General features: G+C 49.7%; 1 protein-coding gene across 4 annotated transcripts in view; it reads right to left on the reverse strand.

Annotated features, from left to right (window-relative positions):
• USP48 (ubiquitin specific peptidase 48) overlaps window positions 1–17,745 on the reverse strand; it is a 30,202-nt gene continuing 12,457 nt past the window's right edge. Inside the window, exons 12-27 of one of the 4 annotated variants that reach the window (XM_082295650.1) lie at window positions 15,795–15,995; window positions 14,412–14,526; window positions 14,147–14,277; window positions 12,764–12,835; window positions 9,836–9,960; window positions 9,559–9,681; window positions 7,638–7,699; window positions 7,070–7,180; window positions 6,316–6,446; window positions 5,549–5,655; window positions 3,612–3,716; window positions 3,040–3,195; window positions 2,747–2,872; window positions 1,869–1,917; window positions 1,696–1,722; window positions 1–1,599 (exon numbers count right to left, since the gene is read on the reverse strand). In XM_082295650.1, coding sequence (XP_082151776.1) covers window positions 1,577–1,599; window positions 1,696–1,722; window positions 1,869–1,917; window positions 2,747–2,872; window positions 3,040–3,195; window positions 3,612–3,716; window positions 5,549–5,655; window positions 6,316–6,446; window positions 7,070–7,180; window positions 7,638–7,699; window positions 9,559–9,681; window positions 9,836–9,960; window positions 12,764–12,835; window positions 14,147–14,277; window positions 14,412–14,526; window positions 15,795–15,995 — 1,664 coding nt within the window. In that variant the 3' untranslated portion in view covers window positions 1–1,576. Of the gene's footprint in view, window positions 1,600–1,695; window positions 1,723–1,868; window positions 1,918–2,746; window positions 2,873–3,039; window positions 3,196–3,611; window positions 3,717–5,548; window positions 5,656–6,315; window positions 6,447–7,069; window positions 7,181–7,637; window positions 7,700–9,558; window positions 9,682–9,835; window positions 9,961–12,763; window positions 12,836–14,146; window positions 14,278–14,411; window positions 14,527–15,794; window positions 15,996–17,745 lie in introns of those variants that run through there. The other 3 variants (XM_082295651.1, XR_014227027.1, XR_014227028.1) reach the window with 3 other exon arrangements.

A 17,745-nucleotide genomic window follows, 5' to 3' on the forward strand; every position in this document is an offset into this window, starting at 1 on the left:
CACAGCTCCAATGACAACTTTAATCCGATAATATTTGCAAATAACAGACAAAACAGGAACGGGGCCTTGGCTCACACCTTGCACCTGCGTCCTCCATAGGATCTGGCACTGCCGGAACTGCCGCAGCCCTGGAACACCCTCACGGCCCCACGGGATCCCTTCCCACAACAGTATAAGCTCAAGGAAGAGACTTTTTTATATATAACATTAAAAAAAATTAACAGCAACTTGAAAAGATGGAATTTCCAAGGAATATGTACACAAGCGAGTGCTTCAGGCTGGGAAGAAAAACCTCCTGTGGCTTCGGCACATGGAATTAATCATGTCTGTACCTTGGGAAAGAATCCACGGGTTCAAACTGCCCCAAAAAATCCCTTCTTAGGAACTTCAGAGCCCCTCAAATGCTGCTGCTTCACCCCCAAACCCAGCAGGGACAAGGGAGGAGGGGGCTGGGCAAAGAGCAGCTGGAATTCTTCGCATAAAACCATGGAAATAAAACACTGGAAATCAAAACTGGTGGGGTTTTGGGGATGGAATTTGTGGCCCCCACCCTCTTCTTGCACCCCAAAATTCCTGCAAACCTTGAAAAAATAAAACTGATGTGATCTCTGCATTGAACTTTTCCATGGAAACAAAGGAAAAGGCTGGAAAGGAAGAGGATCTCCTTTAATAGAGATCCCTTGGAGCGCCCAGTGTGGATCAGTTTGGAAGTGGGATACTATTTCCTGCTAAATATTAATGGAGAGAAAACTTTGCTGGGAGATGTCAGGAAAAAAAAACCTAAAAAATTAGTGCATTGCTGAAAAATGAGGAGAGAGGGGTAAGAAAATCTTCCCATGGGAAAATGGCACCCACCCGCACCCCCTCACCGGCTCCGGCTGCCCTGAGCCAGGAACACTCCCAGCAGCGTCAGACTGGGGGAAAATGTTCTCCAGAGTCATTAAAATACCCCAAACTTCTAAAAAAACCCACAGTTCCCAGAGCTCAGGTGGTTATTGGATCGTCCAAGGTGTGGAAGTGACGGCAGAGGGGTGCGGAGAGGGGGCGTCTCCCAGCCCCTGGAAGGGTCTGGGAGGCAGATCCCAGCTTCCATTTTGGGTTAAATAAATGAAGTTTTGTTGTCTGAAAGCACTAGACATTCCTCACCAAGTCACAATCCCTGTACTTCCACGCTGGACTGAAAGCGTAAGAGTGGATCAGAGACGGGATTATCCTAAAGAGTTCCTGGAGAATGATCAGGATGGGCTGGATCTACTGGATCTCGACCCTCTGCAGCTGGACCAGGGGACACACGAGGCCACCCCTCGTCCCAAACACTCCAACTGCTGCTCAACTTCCCAACCTTCCTGTTCCTTATTAAATAAACCCGGGAACGTTGTCCTGAAGCCGGATGTCCTTCAGTGCAATCTGCTTTGACATAAGGCATTTGTTTTGTTTTTTGGGGAGCAAACGTCTCACGATGGATTTTTGCCTTCTGGAAGAGTCAAAAAGTACTGCATCCACCTGCTTTTACTCTTTTAATGCCCTACCATGTGACAAATCCTCTTCCCTTCTGGTCGCTCCTCTTGGAAAACCATCAGTGGCCAAGTAAACCAGTCCCTGGGAAGGAGAGACACCACCAGGAGATGAGGAGGGAGACGGGATGGGGTGGGATCCATGTGAGGGGTGCAAAGGGGGGAAAACACCTGGACTCACCTTTGAATCCTTCTTCAGGCATACAAACTGGGATGGAGAGGGAAGGGAGGCGTTAGAAGTCGCTCTGAGCGTCCCGCAGCCGGTGACACAGGAGCATCACAATCCCCATTTTCCACCTTCCCAACCCAAATCCTCGGCCGGCAGCCCCAGCCCAGCCCGTCCCCGCCTCTCACCTTGCATAACGTCGTCCATGGCCGCGTAGTCCGCGATGGGCTCGTCGGCCTGGGGAAGACAGGGGAGCAGGGAATTAACGAGCACACGGATCCACGGGATCCTGCTCAGGCCAGGAGCAGGGAACGGGGCTCTTGGGAGCGGGAACTCGATGGCAGGACTCACTCCCTGATTTAGCCGTGTTTTGGTACCCACAGAGCTCAGCAGCCAAATGAGCTACAAAGGGCTCTTGGAAATAAAAAACCAGGGGGTTTTCTCCTCCACAGTGAAGATAAAAGGGATTTACCTCCTCCAAAATAAATAAAATCAAGGATATTCCTCCTCCAAAACAAAACCAATGAGGATTTTCCTCCCCTAACACAAAAAAAAAAATTAAGGCTTTTCCCCCTCCAAAACAAAACAAAAAACAAAAGGATAGTCCCTTCCAAACAAAAAATTAAGGATCTTCCTCCTCCAAAAAAACCCCAAAACAAAGAAACCACCGAGCACCTAAGGATATTCCCTCTCTGAAACAAAATCAAGGATTTTCCTCCTCCAAAACAAAAAACAATGAGAACTTATGTCCCCAACACAAAGTCATTAAGAATTTTTTCCTCCAAAACAAAACCCCAAGAAGTATTTTCCTCCTCCAAACAAGCAAACAAACAAAAAATTAAGGATTTTCCTCCTCCAAAACAAGCAAACAATGAAGATTTTCCTCCCCAAAGACAAAAAAATTTAAGGATTTTCCTTCCCTAAATCAAAAAAATTACAGATTTTTTTTAATAAGCAGCTGCACGAGGAGCTCGCTCCATTTGTCCCCATTTCCACACACACCACCACACCCTCCTCGTGGCTCTCACTGATCCCACGGCGCTCCCGAGTCCCACCCCGCCGTTACCTTGAGCAGGATGACGGACTCGGGGATGACCCCGAGGCTGCCCAGCGTGGCCGTGTCATCGCTCAGGATCTTCCCATCCAGGGACAGGTTCTGGTCGAAGGGGGCCACGGAGAAGGCGTGCATGATCTGGGGGCACACAAGACACCTCATCCCGGGATCGCGGCATTCCCACCCCAGCACCCCCTGGCACCCCTCCCCACCTCCTGGGGGGTCAGACCCTCCCCTCCCCCTGCACCCCCACACTCTTCATTTTATGTTTTCTTCCTTATTCCTGGAAGCAGAGCTGGCCTCACCTGGATTTTCAGCTCTTTCAGGGTCTGGTTGGCCGACACAAGCAGCGCTTTCTCCCCCCGGACCTTCCGGTGCCGTGTGCTCCTCCTGATTCCCTGTTTTTGGTAAGTGATGTAGCTCTGGTGGGAGAGCTTCTGGCGTTTCGCGCCACCGTTGGCCTGGAGACGAGGCAGAAAGTGAGGAGATCGAGTTGTTTAGGGATAAACACAACTTTCCCAGATCTCAGAAAGGGTTTTGGGCGAGTTGGTCGTGCAAGGGAAGGCAGGAAACCATTGAAAACCCTTTGGAAAGCCAATTGAAGCATGCAAGTGTGGAGGCAACCAAAGGATTTGCCTTCAGACCTCAGCTCCTAGCCCTAACGCCAGTGTGGGGCAGATTCCCACACGCACATGAATCCCTGTCCATATCTAATCTCTCCAAAACCCAGCACTGTGTGGTTTGACCATTCAAATGACAATTTAAGACACTCTTCTGCTGCCAGTGAGATGCACAGGAGGAGGGTGGTGATCCCATCATGCTGACTCAGGAGGATAATACAAAAATCAAGGAATCTGATGGGATTTTTCATCTCTACCTGGTTAAAATCGGGGTCTTGCTCCCCCTCTGGCTTGTTTTCCTCCCTTTCCTCTTCAGCTTCCGAGCTGCTCACGTTCAGCTCCGGAGCCGCGTCCTTCATTACCTGGAGTCATAAAAATTATTCTCCATAACCAACAGCATTCACCCGGCCTGTCCCACCATGGCAAACGGCTCCCAGAGACCTCCAGGTGCCACCTCCATCCAGGGAGCCCAGGAACAGCCCCAGGAGCTGCTCTGTGAGCTCTGCAAAGGCTCCTCCACCCTCCCCACCTCGGTGGAACCTCGTGGGATTCAGCTCAGGAATCCCCCTCTGTGGAGCTGCAGGTGCTTCCTGCCCTCCTCTCCAGGCAAAGTCTCCTGAGCCCTGGACTGATTCCTTTCCCTTCAGCTGCTTCATCTAAGGGTGTTGCAAAAGCCTCAACATCGAGAAAGTATGCTCCGTGAGTTAAGACATTGCTGTGTCCCTGCAGCAGCCTGGCAGGGACACTCAGCACCATCACTTATGGGGCTGGAGGCTGTAACTAAATTAAATCTAAATAATTTACACAAATACAAAAATAAAAAGGTTGTTCAGGTCGGTGAAAGGCACTCCAGGCATAGATTTGCCTGGATGCAAATTCCCAGCTCTGCTGTGGCTGGAGCTGGGCTTTGCAGGAGCCCAGGAGCTCTGGATGCCAAGAGCTCTCCTCTCCATCGTGTATTTACAATGAATGACGCAATTCCAGCTCCCAAACATTCCCCAGAGCCCTCTGAACTCCAGCAGTGCCACCCTACAATGATTTTATCCGGATGAGGATTCCCTCTGCAGCATCACCCCCCCAAGGAGGAGCCAGGTGGTGCAGAGGAGACAGGAAAAGGGTGAGGGGCTGGAAACACTCCCTGATTTTGCAAAGCCCAGCACGAAGGGCACAGTGGCTCCCAGTGCTGCCGACAGTGATCCTGGCCAGCATTCCTGCTGCTTCCCATCCTGCCCAGCCTGCCCTGCTACTGGGGGATCTCGTGGGCACGTTCTCACCCCCTCTCTCCAGCTCCAGCTGCTCCACAAAGAATAGCTCCCTGTATTTTTGCCAGCCCCACGTGTGAGCACAGTCCTGTCCAGTGCCAGAAAAACACAACACCCAACCCTCTCCTGCACCAGAGCCAAGAGGGATTCAGGCTGGGGATTCAGGCTGAAAGCCTGTGGCTGATGGCTCCAGACGGTGCTGCGTGATCCACATCTCACAACCAAGGCAGGAACCCATCCAGCCTCCAGCTCCCCTCAGTTCCCCGGGCTCCAGCGCCTCCCTGGGACTGGCAGGGAGGTGGAAATCAAGGAAAGACCAAAAAAACCCACCCCACACTGCAAAAGTGCAGGGATCGTCTTCATCTGAGCTCGCCCACCCTTGGATCCCTCCTTAAGAGCCCTAAGCGGGGAGGTTTACCAGAAGCAGCTTTTGGGTACTTGGAAAACCAGTTCTAGAGCTGATCCTGACACTTAAGATCAGTAAAAACAAAATTCACAGCTTCAGGGTATCCTGAAAACCATCTCCAAGTTCACTGTCTCACCAGTGCTGAGGGGAAGAGCTCATTTTTATCCAGCAATAAAAATGTCACTTGAGCAAGAAGAAAGGAAATGACAAATACTGGAGGGGGAGGAGAGCAGGTAGAGCCTGGGAACACAGCTAAGACAGAGAAAACAGCTGGGAGCATCCCTGAAAACACAAAGGATTTGGTTTGGCAAAAGGAAGCCTCAAGGAGATGGAATTTTCAGAGCCAGCATGTCCCAGTTTGCTGGTTTTGCCAAAGCTGCAGAGCCAGGGGATTTCTGCCCTCACCACCACCACGGACCAGCAGGATCCCCACCCATCCTGGGGACATGGGAGCTGTGACAGCCCCCTTGGGGCATTCCTGGGGCTCCTGGAGCCAGGCTGAGCAGGGACAGAGGGTAGTCCCTACCTTTTTGTTATCCACCACTTTGTGGATGTAGATGGTGGCCTGGGTGTATTCGCGCAGGTCCCGCTGCTGCTGGCACAGGAGCCCTTCCCGGCACTCGGGGCACAGTTCTGGGGAAACACCACGGGAGAAAACATTTCATTGCTCCAGCTCCTCAGAGGGCCCCAGTACAGGGCCTCTCACTGCTAACCCAGAGTGAATCACATCAAATCCCAGAGTTATTTGGGTTGGAAAAGACCTTCAGGATCTCATCCCACTCCCTGCCATGGGCAGGGACACATTCCACTGTCCCAGGTTGCTCCAAGCCTTGGACACTTTTAGGGATGGGACAGCCACAGCTTCTCTGGGCACCCTGCGCCAGGGCCTCACCATCCTCCCTGCCAAGAATTTCTCCCCAATACCCCATCCATCCCTGACCTCTGGCAGTGGGAAGCCATTCCCCCTCGTCCTGTCCCTCCACCCCTTGTCCCATGTCCCTTTCCAACTCTCCTGGAGCCCCTTCAGGCCCCTGAAGGGGCTCTGAGGTCTCCCTGGAGCCTTCTCTTCTCCAGGTGAGCACCCCCAGCTCTCCCAGCCTGGCTCCAGAGGGGCTCCAGCCCATGGAGCATCTCTGTGACCTCCTGTGGACTTGCTCCAGCAGCTCCATGTCCTTCCTGTGCTGGAGACTCCAGAGTTGGACACAGCATTGCAGGGAGGGATCTGCCAAGCTCTGTGTTTCCCACCGATCCCCTTCGACTGAAGTTTTTATCCCCAGGAGCAGAGTCACTCACGGGGCTCAGAGGAGTAGTGGGCGCTCTCGGGGTCGGCCCCGGCTGCCTGTGTCCGGGTGATTTTGATGACGTGATCCACAACGAAGAGTTTTTGGATCCTCTCCCACTCGCTGGGCCATATCAGAGCTATACTGTGCAAAGGAACAGGCAGGTGCTTTATGACATGGAAAAGCCAAGCCCTAAGCTCCCAACAAACCCTCCCTCTTTGGCTTGTGGGTCTGTCAATGAAAGAAAAACTGCAAAATCCATCTAAAACCCAGCTCCATGGGAGGGCCTGTACACCCAGATAACAGCAGCCTGCGATTAGCAACGCTGCTGTGCTCCCGCCATGCCAGAGGGAGGGATGGAGGAGGAAAGGAGAGGAAGATTTCCTACTTTTAGTGCTGCATCACTGCAGAAGCAAGGCTGTGGAGCATGAAGTCCAGCCCTGCAGCCAATGCTCCGGGGGGGAAGGCTCACGAAAAGCAAATTGTAAGGGAGCAGGATGTTTCTGCATCCCGGCCAAACCCAGGGTGGTTATTGTCAGGAACAAATCAAGCTGAAGGAAGCTCTTTTTTCCTGATCCAGCATCCTTGGACAGATAAGGTCTTGCCTTGCAGGAAGGCTGAGGTGGCTCTGAGAAAGCCTTGGTGTTAATTTTGAGGGAAAGGATTCACTCCTCATCTTGCTGCAGCTCAGCAGCAAGAGCATTCCTTTGGGAATGTTCTCCCAAAGCTCCTGGCAAAAGGAAAGTGTGTGAAGGGAAGAAACTCACTGTTTGGAGTCTTCTTTGGTCATGGAAGCAAAGGTGAACATGAGCCCCCCGTGGGGACAGAGCAGGACGCTGTTTGCTATGGAGGACACGGGGCTGCAGCGTGTCGGCCTCCTGCAGAAGGGCAGAAGTTGGGAGAGCTGGACCAGGTTATCCCACCAAAACCCCCACAGTTCTTCAGGAAGAAATCACAGGTGAGTATTTACACAAGGCATTCCAACAAGGAATAGTAACTGCTCGTGATGAGGAAATCAGATCTGCGTTCCTCTGCAGTGCAGAGTGACTCTGTCCAGCAGATTTCCATCTCCAGCCCGAGCGGTGACCTTTGGGATACAGCTCCAGACAGATGAAAAAACTAATCAGGTTACCAGCTAATCCGACCATCTGGTTAACACACAGCAAACAAGGAAATTCAGTGTCTTAAAATTGATACAAGTCCTGCAAAAATCAGCTCCACTGCTTCCATGAGCTCACTGTGCTGGGAGTCGGAAGCAAAATATTATTTACAAAATATTATCTACAGCCTCCAAAATAAGGGGTAAAAAGCACCAAAACCCTCCAGCCAAGTTACCTGACAAATTTCCTCCATTCTTCTACAAAGAACTGCGAAACAATATACAGCTCATCCGTCTCCTGGGGGAAAAGAGGAGGAAAAAGGATCTTTTTAATGAATCCAACAATGACTGTTCGGTTTTTCGGCAGCGCTCGCTCCCTCCAAGACCTTGGTGCTGCTTTACCATGACAACTCCGTCCAAGTGGGCTGTGAAAGCCAAGGAAAATAATTTGGGATCAGGTACTAAGCACTGCCATTGCTAATCTTGTGTTTATTATGAAGTTACTTGAGCTTTTGATCCAATTGCCTTTAATTCCCAGCGGGAAAGGGCATTTCCCTGGGGCAGCCAGGACTCCCCAGTGCTGCTTCTCCTGCTGGGTACTCGGGGTCTGAAGCTGCACTCCCAACAGGTGCGGGGTGAGACCACCCCAACATCCCTCAATTACTTCCAACATCAAAATCCACAAGTTTTTCCTTTTGGCAGCAGCAGGGATACAAAACCACAGCTGAGCACTGAATGAGGCAGTGTTTTTGGGACAATTTGTGGTTTTTTGTCCCAATCTTCCTTTAAATTGTCCTGGACAAGAAACCACCCAGACCCAAGAGCTGGGTGACAAATTTACTTCCACGCTCTCCTATATCCTCACCCCTTTCCCTAAGACAGATTTAAGGGCTTAATCCATCTTTCTTCAGGAAAACTCAGCACACCTGAGGAATATATATATACACACACATACATATATATAAACTTTTTAATTTCCCTTCATCTCTTGATTTCTGCTTGCTTTTTACTCTGCTTGTTTTCTCCACAAACCTCAGCTGCTTTGGATCAGGAGAACTCAGAAAGCTTGAGGGGAAGATGCTCAGCTCTTTTCTATGAGGCACCCTTGGGAAATTAAAAGGGAAAGAAGGATAAAAAGGGAAGAAGGATGTAGCCCTGCTGGTGGAGACCCTCCTATTTCTGACCCACAGTGATGAGTTCCAGCTTTCCATCCTCCAGCTCCAAAAGCAAATCCAATCAGATACAACCTTAACCACCACTGGCAGGACCTGGAGCTCTCCAGCTCAGCACAAAAGGAAAACTCCTTTTAAACCCTTTTGGGTCTCCTTGGTTCTGAGCCACGGATCTGTGTTGCCTCAGTGTTTATTCCCAGCTGGAGCAGCGAGGGATGGAGGCAGACACCTGCCAAATCACCTTGGCAGGATTGCAGAGTCAATCATTAATCGGCACCACGAGACTCCCAGAAACCAAGGACTGGAGCCAACAGCTCGTTCTGGGCACCTCAAATCCCCAGGAATTCCTGGAGAAGCTGCTTGGAGAGGGTTTGCACAGCCATCACTGCTCTCTGGAGTGCTTCAGTATTTTGGGAAGCTCCCTGAGCTTTTGGGACACAGGACGATGCTGGAGCACACCTGAATTTTGCCCAACCAGCAGCAAAAGGTGGTGGTGGGGCAAAACCCAGGGGTGTTCCAGCATCCTCCTGCACGGGAAGGCTGATGGGGAGCGGTGGGAAGTGGCTGCGCCGTTTCCGTCCTTCCAGGGACGGATACAACCACGACAGCAACATTGTCACTGTTATCTCCCTGACTCTGGGCCAGCCACAGCTCCCTTGGCACGTCAGCCATTCCCGTGGCTCTTCAGGGCTTTGTGCCAGCACAGCTAATCCAGGGAAGTCACACCTCTGCACAACACACGTGAGAGCTCCGCTGGCACGGACTGAGCCAACGGTTATGGAGTGGTTTGGCTTGGGATCTCCTTCCTGCCATGGGCAGGGACACCTTCCACCATCCCAGGCGCCCCAAGGCCTGTCCAGCCTGGCCTTGGACACTGCCAGGGATCCAGGGACAGCCACAGCTTCTCTGGGCAGGAGAGGGATTAAAGCCAGTAAAAACCTCTCCCGAGGCTGGCTGCATTCCCTGACCCCCCCTCCTTCCCTACCTGAGGCCAGCTGCCCAGGCAAGGTCTGCATTTATCATGGAACAGGTTCTGGAGAGACGTCTTCTGCTCGCTGGCCATCATCTTATGCAGAGCTTCATTTTCCTCCCCTTCACGCTCCAAAATCTGCAGGAGACAGTTAATTACAGCCCAGCCCCCGTTCCCAGCTGCTACTAAAGGTGACTTTATTCTCCTCCACGGCATAGGGTCGTGTTAAGAAGGAAAACCAGAAACACAACCAGTATTTACAGTCAACAAAAGGGGAGTATTTGGCAAATACCTTGCACTGGGAACAGCACTCTTTGTTATTTGGGAATTCAGGGGCTTTTGGAAAATATTGCTTGAGTTTCTCCCAGGCTTCCTTGGAAACCACCCTCCGCTCGTTTTCGGAGATGCACAGGTCACCTGCAGGGACAGAATCAAGGGAAAGGCTTTGATCACAACATGCTCAGGGATGTTTTGCAGCCCTTGATTGAAGAGATTACAAGGAATAAATGTGGAGAAGAAATCCACACATTCATCAGCCAACACCACGTCAGCAAAAACCAGCAAAGTCACCTTCAACTCCTCTGTGCTTCCTTTAGACAGAGAATAATAGTAATAATAATAATAATAATAATAATCGTAATTTCATTCATAAAAATACCCTTTAGATTTCCAAGATCATGGCCTAAGGAGCTGATCAAACACAAGTCAGGATGTTGGGAAAAGCCAGAGGGCACAGGGCTACTGGTTTCTGATTCTGGCTATCCACAGCTACATCCTCATGGTGACTCCATTTGCTGATAGCCCTGTGTCCCATGAAGCCAGGTGCTTTCCACATCCTTGAAAACCTCAAATTCCCACTGTAGAATCTCAATACAGTTCCATGTGCCCTATCCAAGCACCTGAAGATGTGTAAAGGGCAGATTTTGTATCCTAAACCTGCTCTAGGGAATAACTGGATGTGAAGATACCAAGCAAGATTTACCAGCTACCCCCCAGAACACTTACTTATCCATCAGGATTATTTATCCTGGTATCAGGATTATCTACCCCGATGCTCAGGCAGCTCCAAGACCCCAGCAAGGGTTTTCCAGGAGCCATTTGTGCCTGTGGTCTCAGGGATGGAAGCAGGAGGCACACTCAGCACTGGGACACCACTTGCACAGTGATGACACATGCTGGCCGGATAAACAAGGCTCGGAAAAACAGGAGAAGGCTGCGGGATCCGAGCAGCTGCCCACTTGCAGGGCTGATGGTGGTCAAGGGGAAAACACAACCACGTCTCCCTCCAAGACAGCAGCTGGGAAGTCCCTGTGCAGGCACAGGGAGAAACACGAGGTGCAGCCGTTGCGACACCGGGATGCGAACTGGATTCGAGAACATCCGTGCCTCAGTGGGATTGCAGCAGCAACAGGGAAGGAAAACAGCAACTGTGGTGTCCAAAGGGCACAATCCCTTATTATCTGCTTTTCTATAGCCTGGAGAGCTGCAGAGAGAGGAGAGGCAGAGAAACTCCTTCCTCCCCACCCTCTGGCAGCTCTTTAACATGACAAGCAGCTCCTCAGGCCCACAGACTTGCTCCAGCTGAGACTGGAATTTGGCCAGCCCTGAAGAGGAAAAAATAGCAATGCTCCCCTCCTGCTTTTCCTCTAATAAACAAAGGTCGGGCCTCGCTGCAGCACTTGGCCTCTTGAGCTCCATCCAACAAGGCCCAGGATGCTGCCCAGAGCCAGCGAGGATGGGGAAAAAAAAGGAGCTTGTACAAATAAGTGCCTTGACACCACATGATTAATGAAAACAGATTAATAGGGTGAGTGAAAGAGGTGGAAAAATCAGCTCTGAGTGTGCAGAGAACAAGTGTTTTGCCATCTGGAAGATGATCCCAACCACTGCTGACCCTGCTTCCCACTCCCACCATCCAGGGACATGTTTTGGGCATGGACATCAAAGAAGGCTTAACTTGGTATCTGGAAAAAATTATTCACTGTGCTCAGGCAGCTACTGGAGAGCGAGGAATTGCAAGCAAGGATGCAAAGGGAGCTGTGAAGGGAATGCCCGGGTGGCATTCCTGGAGGCCAGCCAGCCCTCCCAGATCCAGCACTGGCTTTTCCAGAGCCTACCATGCAGGCAGGAACCTCCTCCACCACAAAATTAAGGCTGCAGGAACAAGACTACAGATTTGCTGATCCACTCCAGAGTGAATTTTTCAAGGTGGAAAGGTTGTTTTCCATGAGTAATCAGAAGTTAACTCTAGACAACAAAACCTGCCCTGCCAGCAGCCCTCTTATTTAGTATTACTTATTCTGCTATGACCCCAAGTCACAGATCAACCAGCAATTTAACACCATACATTTTCCAAAGGCCTATTGGCCTATTTTTTGTCATGTCTGGCTCCATAAATGTTCCATCCCCACGCTCCATGCGTTTATTGAACAGCAGCAGCCTCGAGGCAATGCGAAATGCAGCATTCAAGGCTCTAAGTAACAGCTAAAATCGTGACAAAGTGCTTAAACACTGCTTGGAAATGAGATTTCTCAAGCCTTACGGCAGGTTCTTGATTAGCCCTTATGACAGGAGGTGTGTGGATAATTTATGTCGTTTTTCTTTCTCTTTAGAGATAAGATGGAGCATCCCTACAAACCGATGCCTACAAACAGCAGCTTAAGTAAAACTGGGTTTTATGGCTGGGAACACAAGCTTTAAAAAGTGAGATTTAAACAACAGGGTAGCCAAGGATGCAGCTAATGAGGCATCACTTGCAAAACAACTGATTCGAGGTCAAAACCTTACGTAAACAGACACCAAAGCACAGCAGGTTGGGAAATCGATATCGGGAGCGGTCCTGGCCCAGGTGCTGGGTGAGTGCTCCTGTTTTAATGTAAACCAGGAAACTAAATGGATACTCTCAGCTCCCACCTGGACTGATTTACACCACCTCTTTCTCTCTTACTGCTTTTAGAGCTTCCAAATGGCTGCAGAGCTTTGGTGCTGCCCATGCAGGAAGGGAAGCTCAGCATCTGACAGCTCTGCCTGGCCAAGTCCTCACAGAGTCTGCCTGCAAGTAAAACTTCTGAGAGCAAAAAACACCAGGAAAATGAGAATTGAACACATTTGTGCAGTGACTCCTCAAGCTGGCCACAGCTGGAGCGAAGGCTACAAGGTTAATGTGTGCAGTAGTGGGCAACAAGGGAGATATTCAGCTCCATCCCCCGGAGAGACTCACCATGTGGGCAAACGATGTCTTCATTAAAATTTAACTCCTCTTCCTCCTCCCTCTTCTCTTCACTTGATTCATCTAATTAAGAAAAAAAAAAAAAAAAAAAAAAAGAGGATTGCACAGAGTTCCTCTCCCAAGGAAAAAACAATCTTAGGGGAAAGGAGCACAGTTGCCTTTCAAATTACAGCAAAGCCTTCACCCACGGGAAAATTTGGAAGGAGATTTGTTATTCTCCAATGTCTTGGCCTCTGGGCAGGCGGGATTACAGCCTCCAGGCCACGTAGGAGGGCTTTGAAGTGCATGGAGCACAAGCCAGGCCTTTGTGAGATTACAAAGGATGCATTTGTTAGGGCTGCAACACCGCAGGGGTTCCCTGCTCCCAGACATCTCCCGAGTTTAACCTAAACACAAGCCTAGGTAAGAGCAAAGGAAGCACAATTCCTGGCAAAAGCCCTGATCTAAACCAGATGCTGCCTCACAAACCGAGGGGGAGCCTGCCAGGGGGTTGACAAGCCTTACATCAATCTCTAAATTAGTTAAAATCAAGCGTTGGCCACTGAATGGAGCATCATCAAGACAGTGACGTGTCAGCAAGAGCCTCTAACAAGCTGCCTAAGGAGAGACTTGGCTCGTGAGTAATTCAGATGCACTACTGGGAGCTGCAACCTGTTGTGAATCAGTAAACCCCGAAGAAGGTGGAGTGGTAACCCAGAAATACCCTTTTCTCCATGAGTGCTTCCCCTTCTCAGGGGGCTGAGGTGCCCTCCAGCCTTCCAGCCCAAGATCAATGCCCTGAACCATCGTTCCCACTTTAATTCCAACAAGCTTCTTACCCAGTTCAAAGAAGTGCAACAAAATAGAATTTTCAAACATTTAAAGAGCAGAAAGCAAATAAAACCTCCATCTATTCTCACGATATGGGCACAGAATGGAGTGCAATTCATGATTTTTGTTCCCGGGCTGTGTTTTCCCAGTGCTGCTGCATCAGCTGTGCTGTTTTATCCCTCAACCTTCACAACAAACATCATCATCATCCCTTCTGCAAGGTAATTTTCACGTTTCTTCCTTTCCTGTGCTCTCTCATTCAGAGAAAAGTGGATGAAAAGATCATGTGTCTGGGGTGGTAATTTCACACAGCTTTGTAAAACCACTTATCGCCTCATCTCGCTCTCCAGCACAAAGATCACCCCGCAGTTTTCAAGCTTAGCAAAGAAAACGCTCCTTAAATTAAGGACTTTATTATTTGATTTATTATCCTTTCCTCCCTACTTGTACAAGGGGAACAAAACAGCTACAGAAACCTCTGACGTGTCTTTTGTTAGGAGGGATCAGGCAGAGCTGGTGGGTCTCTACAGCAGCAGAAATCAGGAGGAAATCAGGAGTAAATACCTTTGTTTTGTGCATTTCCATTCATTTTTCCATTACTGTGCTCTGCATCTTCATCTTGCTCGTTTAATTGTTCCAGAGCCAGCTGCCGCCAGCTCCTCAAGGATGCTTTTCCAACCCAAAACCCGTCATTCCTGCAGGGAGACAACAGCACTGGTACCCCAAAATCACAGCTCCCTTCTTCGGAGCCCAAACAGGGAAATCTTTAGCAAAAAGCTGTTCAAGCACTTCTAAAAAGCATCTTTGACAGCATTTGGGACTTCCATACCCCTTGACTGTCATCTTCAGCAGGTTGGTCACGGTTTTGTAGTCCTCGTTCAGCTGGTTCTTCAGCCGCAGGATTCGACACCTTTCCACCACACAGTCCTTGCAAAGTGCTTTGACTGGAGTGGGGGGAAAAGAAACACAGTTTTTTACACTATTTATTGCATAATTTACTGCACAGGTAGTTTCCTGCTGGTTTGAAGGCCCTCAAACAGGTGTGGACCAACTATGCTGCCTCAAGATGGGTGATTGCACGTGTAAATGAGGAAATCCCGGGGGTTACAGCCACATCAGACCATGTTTGAAACTTAAAGAAGCATAAAATAGTTCAAATGAGGTGTGATCTGTTCCACCACTTCACAGCTCTGCTCTCACAGCTCCTGGTCTCCACAGCCTGTAGTCTCAGGGAGCCAGGGCAGCCCAGCACACAGCCACAGGAGGCAGGAAATGCCAGGAAAACACCTCTATTGTGGCACTTTGCCAGTTCAGCCCAGAAAAATCACCCTCCTGCAAAGGCTGCACTGGACCAAAGGAGTGGAAATCCTCCAGCTGGGCAAGTATTTTATAGATTTTCACCCTGGAGCGAGAGGAGAAGGGAAGCAGTGTGTCCATCCATCCTTTTACCCATCCCTCCCTCCCTGCCAGCCATACTCAACCCACAACCCTTCAGGCAATCTTCCACTTGACTAATAAACCTTGCCCTGTTTTTCCCCACAAAGGCTGCCTGCGTCACAAGCAGCTTCTTCCCTACAAGCTCCCAGTAGGAGCTGAGCTAATTTGGTCTCAGTGGGAGTTACTGAGCAACTTCCTAAAAGGAACGAAACCCGGGGCTCTACGAGGGGATGCCCAACGCCTGGAGGGGCTGGGCTGACCCTGAAAAGCAGAATGTCTGGTAGGTGCTTCACCAGGAGCAGGCTAACAGGTAAGTGCTCCCTCGGATGAGGTGACAGACAGGAAGGGATATTTTTGGCCTGAATATTCCATGAGACCCAGCCCACACAGGAGCTGTGGGTGCTGCAGGCACAGAAAATAATTGTCAAGAGTTTGGAGTGGTGCATGTGGAAGTTTTATTTTCTAGAATCGCCTTCAAACCTTCCAAATATTATGTTTCCTAAGCCAAGTGCCCCATCCCTCCACAGCAATTCCTCCAGGCACAGCCCTTCCCTGAGCAGAGCCCGGGGCCAAAGCAGACCCTGTGATCACCCTAAATGGGTTTGGGAAATGGTAACAGAATTAAGTGATACTAAAAAAATCCACTGGAAATAAGGCAGCCCTAAAGCCATGCACTGAAATAAAGTTATGATGATAAAGGATGGCTTAAAACAGGGCTGGGACCAGACCAAGGCTCCAAACCACATTCCAGGAGGTGACTTGGAGAGGATGTTACCGTTCAGCCGGGGCCCTCCTCCATATCGCCGGTAGAAGAAGTCGGCCACGTATTCCGATATCCTCTTCATCAGGGATATTTTATCAGGATGGAGTTTGCCATGGGAGCACAGGCAGGCTGTGTTATCGATAGGTTTGGGAGGAGTGGATTCATCCAGCCATTTCTGCAGCCATTCCAGAGAGATGAAGTCATAGGGGGAACCTGGGAGGGGAGAAACCGCAAACAGAAACAAGACCGTACACGTCAGCTCCAATGCCAGGTGGTATTTTATAATTATTCTTAAAAAATTAACAGGCAATCACTGTTGATTAAATCTCTGAGGTACAAGTTTTGAAAGGTCTGATCCAGCTTCTCCCACCCCATTCTGATCTCAGTGTCACAGATTCAGAAGACAGGAGCTACGTGAGATTAAGATGTGCAGATCATTTTGGATTCAGCAATCAATATGCAACAGCTCCAAGGAGCAATGGTAGTGTTTTCAAACCTTTTGGGGATTACTGGAGAGCACTCGAGGAAAGGGGAAGGTTTTCCTATCATCCATCAAGGGACTGATATAATATGTAAATCACCATCATACATTACAGGCTTTTTCTACAACAGAGGAAGTTCATTGGGGTAATTTGAAAATTAAAGGCAACAACAGCAGAAAGGAAGCCAGCGTTTCCCCCTGTCCTTTCAGCACCCAAAATTTCAGTGTCTATAACAATTTCAGGTGAGAAGATTTTAAAGTTTACAGTGCAAATGGAAACTTGCTTAGATTTTTTGCTGAAGCAGAGCAGCAGGCTTGCCCTTGTTTGCCGAAAGAGAAGTACAAAGCCGGGTTCAGGAGCAGGTCAGTGCTTGTGTGAGCAGGGAAAGTTTGGGGTGAAACCCCTGTGTCTCAATACTGAGGCACAGTATCACTACACAACTCTTCTGTGGGATGACTGGGAAATTAGGAGTAAATTAGGAAGAATTACAACCCATTCTGTGCTGCCACATTGGCAGCTCTGAAACTGTGGGGAAACGCACCCATTGGTGACATTTATAACTGAGCACAAATCCTTCATGTTTCCTAGGAAGGCGCAACAGAGAAGCAAGAGGAAAACACAGAAGACAGGAAAACACTGTGTCTCCAGCTTGCACTGGAGCTCTATGAAGCCTCTTTTCCTCCACAGCCTCAATCCACGGTGTTTTCATCTTACGCAACGCCCTCCGCAGCCGTGACCTCCAGAGAATTGCATCGCTGTCAGAACTGGTTTGCTAGTTTGGGATGAAACTGCCTCCCCCAGAAAGGAGGGTTTTCTGGGGCAGGCTCCACAAAGCTGGCAGAAAATGTGTCTGCACAGCTGCAGAGAGAGCCCCGAGCTCTGGAGAGACAGGACCCGGAGCAGCGCTGGAATGACGCTGCCTCCAGCTGTGCTGGAAGTGCTGTGCCCATGATGTGCCAGCAGCAGGGCAGAGGGTGCCTCAGGGCAAAGTTTTAGGTCCTGTCATCTCTGAATTGGGCAGAAGAGCTTCACCTGCACTTGTAAAAACCATCTCTTTGAGATTTATTCCTCTGTCACATCAGAACTGCCGAAAGCAAACTCTTCTGTTCCTGCTGAGGGAAACCACACTGGAACTGTGCTGCTGCTCCTTTTCACGAGTGACTCAGGGCAGGTTCATCCCTCCAGCACAACTCTGATCTCACAGTGACATTTGAGTGCTGCTCAGGCTCGTGAGGAGCCGTGACACCTTCCTGCTCCAGAGTTAAGCACCTGCATTCCCAAACTGGAGAGGAAGATGTTTACAGGAACAGGAGTTTGCTGCTGGGCTACTCCAATCTCATGGTGGACTCTGAGCATCCAATAATAAAAGCTAAACAGCAAATTCTGTAACAGCAAATTCTCTAACGATTACACCCACTTTTAAATCTTCAATTATAATTATCCTGGAGTGTTTAGGAGAGGCACATAGTGAAGACAAATTC

The sequence above is a fragment of the Coloeus monedula genome (assembly GCF_965178545.1).
Source record: "Coloeus monedula genome assembly, chromosome: 22".
Lineage (NCBI taxonomy): Eukaryota > Metazoa > Chordata > Aves > Passeriformes > Corvidae > Coloeus > Coloeus monedula.